Source organism: Neophocaena asiaeorientalis, unplaced genomic scaffold (assembly GCF_003031525.2).
Source record: "Neophocaena asiaeorientalis asiaeorientalis breed wild unplaced genomic scaffold, Neophocaena_asiaeorientalis_V1.1 scaffold5, whole genome shotgun sequence".
NCBI lineage: Eukaryota > Metazoa > Chordata > Mammalia > Artiodactyla > Phocoenidae > Neophocaena > Neophocaena asiaeorientalis.
The window spans coordinates 12,777,887-12,783,886 of NW_020174698.1; the positions used below are offsets into that span (position 1 = coordinate 12,777,887).

Sequence of the window (6,000 nt, forward strand, 5' to 3'; positions counted from 1 at the left end):
TAAAATCTTACATTTTTGTTTCAGAAGAAAATTTAGCTGAAATATTAATTTTTGAGAGGAAATAAGCGGGAAGATTGCAAGGTTTGCAGTTCTCAGTACTATTCACTAGTCAAGAGAACTTGGACATGTTCATCGAATCTTCAGTTTCCTCATCGGTAAAGTAAAAATAATAATATCTGCCTTACCTGCTTCACATTGTGGGTTTGAAAACATGTACAAAAATCATCTTATAAACAGTGAAATACGAAATAATATTTGTACTTTACAAATGCAAATCTTAGCCAGTCATAAACAGATATTTACCTTCCTTTGGTCAACTCAGTTCCACCAACCTCGCACACCCCTGCTTCCCCACCACCACACACACACACACAATGCCCTCTGCACACTCCCTTTTATCCATTTTAGCACTTATAGACTTTGTTCAGCTCAGTGTACTTGTCTGGAGATACGTCTTTATAGTGTTAGCACAAGTTCGTGTGCCCAATGCACAATGAGGCCAAACAAACTGAAACGTCAGAGTCTGGAGCAGAGAAAGGTTTATTGCAGGGCCATGCGAGGAGACAGGTGGCTTCTGCCCTAAAAGCCCTGAGCTACCTGAAGTGTTTGGCCAAACATTTTTAAAAGCCAGGTGAGGGAGGTGGGGTCGCAGGGTATGTGATGAGCTCATGCACAATTCTCTGACTGACTGATGGTGAGGTAACAGGGTTGTGTCACAAGGGTTCACATTATCAGTCCTTAGGCTCCAGGAGGCCTGGGGGCTATGTGCTCATGGTCATCAAGTAGTTAACATCTTCCGTTTGGTGGGGGGTTTTCACATCTGGAAAACAACTCAGGAAATGTGCATCAAATACTGTTATCTAGGTACTTCAGAGAGGAGCTAAAGCAGAGGATATGGAGGAAGGCCTGTCCCAGGAAGGCCCCATAGGGTCCTACTCGGTTACAATAGTCTCGGATAAAATTCACTCCCTGGTCCTATTTACCTTTCAATAAGAAGCTTGAATTACATGACACTTTGATTATATGAGATTTTGATTATATTTACTCTTTAATAAGACATTTTCATGTATATTAGCTTGCTTCTTCAGACTGCCTGTTTCTAGTAGCAAGAGGTCATTCGTGCAGTCCAGCCCACCATAACAAAGCTCCTTTGGATCCTGGACATCCCAAATTCTCTACAGAAGTACCAATCCAAATTTTTCCACGTTTCCCTGGGCTTCTGCTTATTTTTTAAATTAGTATTTTAAACAAAGTGCTAACTTCCCCAGCCTGACTTTATGCCATAAAAAAAGGCTATTTAAAACTCTCTAATATATAGTTCCCAGCCAGATTAGTGATATTAACAACAAATTTCTCATGGGTGTAAGATTTTTATTCCAATTTGATTTGCATTCCATTGGAAATTATAGAATGTATTCCCTTCTTTATTTAAAAAAAAAGTAGTTTACAATTTTAATAGGAATTATAAAATGTGATAAATCTGCAGATCAAAAATGGCTTTGATTGCTTGCAGTAACAAGTCTTTAAAACAAGTTTTGAAGTCATCATTTTCCACCTCCACACCAAGGATAACCTTCTAATTAGTGATCAGCCGTGCTGTAACAGCAGTAGAGCACTGAGACTTGGGTAAACAGAAAGATTGTAGAACGTCTCCAGCCCCAGATCAGGATGTTTTCTATGCCTTCTCATAGTGGCGAATGGCAACCACATCGCCAAAAGTAAGAGTCTGAAAGATTCAAAAGATAGCCAAATCTTTTTACACAGGTCCATCAGTAGCTGGAAATTTTAAAGATTATCATGTTATGTTATTTTAAAGATTATCATATATATGATTTAAGTATTATACAAAAGAATAATGGCATTTACAAACATTAAATGTTGCATAAGTCTTCATTTTTTGAAAAGAAACCCTTATATTTATCTCGTGAATGACATGTGTACACAGTTCATGTCTCTAAAAGACATATGAGGCAAAAACTGAGATTATCTAGATTCAGGTCAAAAGAATTCCTTTTGCCTTAAATTATCAGGGTAATTGGAGCAGATTAGCTATCTGCTTTAAAAAGTATATAAAATTTATAGTAGGTTTTCATAATACTTTACAATTCATGACCTAGATAACTTTTGAAGAGTTTTTTGAAAACCCAAATTATTTGGACAAATGGTATTTGCAACGATTTGTTCCACAATCAGCAGGAAAAGGTAAATGTACAAACGTTCTCGTTGCTTTGGCTGTCATGTTGTAGCCTATGTGAACCTTGGTGGTTATGTGGCTATAATGTGCAACATGGGCTCTTGTATCTAATCCAACTTGAAGAATTGCTATAAATCCTCTTTACAAAATTTAGTGTTTCTTAGTGCTCATCATTTTCGTGTAGTCCTGTGATTTCCAAGAGTATAGTGTGCCCTTGTCATCCATTACTTTCATTTCCTTGTTTGAACTCAGGCTTGCCTGATCACCGTCATACATGCCAAAGCTGAGCTATCCACTTTTCTGTATTCAGGAAAAAAATAAAGAAAAAATCATAAATGAGAACTTCAGATTGAATCCTTTATAAATGAATTTTTTTGTTTGTTTGTTTGTTCGATGATGGTGATGGTGACTGCAGGAAAACGTGGGCAAATGTTCATCAACATGAAAGGAAAACTGTCCCTCTGCTCCCCACACCCACTTCCACCCAGGAAATGAAGAATGGATATGTAAGCCCTCTACCTCAACCTAGAACAGCTAGCTGGTAGTCAAGGGAAGGAGAAGAAAACTAATCAATAGTCTTAAATAACAAAACCAAAAGACCCTTCCTGCTATTATCTTAGAAGGAATATGTAAAGCAACCCCCCGCCAAAAAAAACCCCACAAATGATGTATTGACTACTTCAATGTCATCAAAATTCCATTTTAGAGAAATTATTTTTAAATTATTTTTTATTTTATAATTTTTACATGACTATCCAGTATTGAATAGACATGTTTTTAAAGCTATCTGATGCATTAAAAAGGAAGACTGGAAGGAAGTAATACCAAAATGGTTCTAAGGGGACATTAAAAAGGATTTTCATATTTTTGTTACACTTTCCTGTTATATTCCAAATTATCTGCACTGAACTTGTGAAACCTTTATAAACTAAAATATAAAATGTTTAAAGCTCTCATTTATTACAGAAGCTATAAGGTAATTTTTCTGAGTTTCAGCAAATGATAATATAATATCATCTCTATATTTTCATGATGATTGGTTTTATATTCAGATTTCATTGGAGGATTAGACATTACGGTAATCCAACAACTGTTCTTTTGACACAGTTTTAGCTAAATCAATGGCAACTTTTTAAAACTACACTTAAGTAGAACTTTTCTCTTTTTCTGTAATTAAAAAAGCAGAGTGGAGGAAACAATTAGCTAAGATATTTTTATTTCTCCTGTTTTACACATGATTAAAGAACCTTGCTAGTGATTTAATGTTGTTAAAGAAGGAAAGACAGGAGAAAAGGAGGGAGGGAGGGACAGGGAAGGAGATGGGAAATGAGGGGGTGAGGGGTGGGCAACGAAGCAGGAAGGGGAAATTGCTCCTACTTACCATGACCATTTTGCCATTCTTAATCTCTCTTACAAAATTTGTCTCTTTGCCATCCCATTTCTGTACATGGACAAGTTTGTCTCCATCCAGGCTAACAACAGACTGAAACCAACAACAAAATGCAGAATATATCAATAGGTACACGTCAGATTTCTGATATGGAAGCCAAATGAATTGATTTTTATCTATTTAAAAATTTTTTTAAACATTTATTTATTTATTTTTGACTGCATTGGGTCTTTGTTGCTGAGAGTGGGCTTTCTCTAGTTGCAGCGAGCAGGGGCTAATCTTCGTTGCGGTGCGCAGCCTTCTCATTGCAGTGGCTTCTCTTGTTGCGGAGCACGGGCTCCAGGTGCGGGCTTCAGTAGTTGTGGCACACGGGCTCAGTAGTTGTGGCACACGGGCTCAGTAGCTGTGGTACACGGGCTTAGTTGCTCTGTGGCATGTGGGATCTTCCCGGACCAGGGATTGAACCCATGTCCCTTGCATTGGCAGGTGGATTCTTAACCACTGTGCCGCCAGGGAAGTCCCTGAGTTGATTTTTAAAAGAGTGATAATTGAATAAATAGTGATCAACTAATTATCAAAGTAGTACAATTTCCTCTGTTGCTTCCAGAGTCATTATTATAAAATCTCTAGTAATTCATAATTTGATTGAAATGTGTACATATAAATGCAAAAATTTACGTATTAGAAATAAAAATCCTGAGCTAGTGCTTTCTGACTAATCATCCTACTCTTTTAAACAGAGTCTTAGAATGAGGCAAGCTATTGATTGAGTCAACCTGAGGCAAAAGAAAGATTAAACAAAATGCAGTCTTTCAAATGAACACTATTAAATACTTTCTGAAATACAGGTTTAATATAAAATGAGAAAAACACATGGTAAAGAAACAGATTCAGGGCTTCCCTAGTGGCACAGTGGTTGAGAGTCCGCCTGCTGATGCAGGGGACATGGGGTCGTGCCCCGGTCTGGGAAGATCCCACATGCCGCGATGCGGCTGGGCCCGTGAGCGATGGCCGCTGAGCCTGCGCGTCCGGAGCCTGTGCTCCGCAACGGGAGAGGCCACAACGGTGAGAGGCCCGCGTACCGCAAAAAAAAAAAAAGAAAGAAAGAAAGAAACAGATTCAAGATTTGAGCTATAGTAGGTGCCCATTATTCAGAATATAAGCTATGAACACTAGGATGCAAAATTAACTCTTGGTCCTTCTCTCTGAAGTGAAATACTGAGAACATTTTTCACTTCCCATCATCTAGAAAAAAAGAAATATTGGGACTTTCTCTTTTTTATTCTCTCCTTCCCATCCCCACCCTCAGAGAAGGAGCAGCTCCTCACCTTACAGTTTCTGTCATCTGGAGTGGTTTCATCAAACTCTTCTCCCAGATGGAAATTAATCTCCGTGTTCTTGAATGTGCTTTGAGTCCTGATCACCACTTTTTCCCCCTCCTGACTGATGATCACTGTTGGTTTAGTCACATTTCCCACCTGCCTAGTGGCAAAGCCCACACCTAAAAGAGCAAAAGGAAGCAGTACAGTTGGCTGCAACTTCCAAAATAGCTCACAAAGCAGGAATCTACCTTCCTATTCTGGAATCTATGTCCTAAAGCGGAAGTTTCATTAGAGTATGTTTAGCCCATCAATTATGCAGGACAACTACTGAGCCGTAACAATAAGCGGATGCTTATTTGGAAGCATAAATAGTAAAAGGATGCTGAAGAAAAAGCGGAAAAGGTGCAGAAGCTTCATGTCCTCCCCAGAATACTAAATGCTCCGTTATTTGGCCCTAAGCAAGAAAGCAGGCAAATGCTACATTTAAATATCCATTCTGTGAGAAACACACAGCGTAGCACCCTGATTACGACAATGTGATCTCTTTGTCTCTCGCTAACCTGATGGGTGAAGAAGGAATCTGCAAGTATCTGAAGCTGCAGGTTAAGATGAGAAAGCACATCTTATTTTTACCTACCTAGAGCCTTCATGTACTCGTCAAAATTCTGACTGTCCGTCAACTTCCACGTAGCACAGAAAGCCTCCACCATCCTTACCCTTTTCCCGTTAGCTTCAGAATCAGATAAAAGAGGCAGAGGCAAGGATCTTCGGATCTTAGGGCCACTGCAATTCGGAAGACCCCTTTGCACCTCACGGCAGCTCCTGCCTTCTTATTAAGAAAAGAGGCAGGCAGAAAGCCAAGGATTTGAATTGCAAACACATCCCTCCAATGTCCCTCTTTCCAGGAGGCTGTTGCAGGGGGAGGAGATGGGAAGGGGGGCATTCAGCGAGGTTCCAATCCTCTTTGTGATTGGCTCAGGCCACTGGGTTAGCGGAGTAGGTCGAGTTCCTCCCAAACCTCACACTGCAGCCCTTCTGCCTGAGAAACCTCTGCAAAGATTCAGTGAGGCTGGAGGCAGGGAGCGTATAATGAG

At 39.5% G+C, this 6,000-nt stretch overlaps 1 protein-coding gene across 1 annotated transcript; it reads right to left on the minus strand.

Moving 5' to 3' along the window:
- Positions 1-1,354: 1,354 nt before the first annotated feature.
- Positions 1,355-5,707, minus strand: FABP7 (fatty acid binding protein 7). The gene is made up of 4 exons (XM_024759048.1): positions 5,544-5,707; positions 4,913-5,085; positions 3,576-3,677; positions 1,355-1,726 (listed from the first exon to the last, which is right to left on the minus strand). The coding sequence occupies exons 1-4, from the start codon at positions 5,614-5,616 to the stop codon at positions 1,676-1,678; spliced, it is 399 nt and encodes a 132-aa protein (XP_024614816.1). The 5' UTR covers positions 5,617-5,707; the 3' UTR covers positions 1,355-1,675.
- Between the last annotated feature and the right edge of the window lie 293 nt (positions 5,708-6,000).

What these genes read in the sequence shown, in the direction of transcription:
- FABP7 (XM_024759048.1), bottom strand. Translation starts at nt 5,616, where the DNA reads ATGGTGGAGGCTTTCTGTGCTACGTGGAAGTTGACGGACAGTCAGAAT. An exon ending in CAGATGACAGAAACTGTAAG is followed by an intron (nt 3,678 to 4,912) that starts GTGAGGAGCTGC and finishes TGTTGGTTTCAG; the next exon opens with TCTGTTGTTAGCCTGGATGG. An exon ending in AGAATGGCAAAATGGTCATG is followed by an intron (nt 1,727 to 3,575) that starts GTAAGTAGGAGC and finishes TGAATCTTTCAG; the next exon opens with ACTCTTACTTTTGGCGATGT.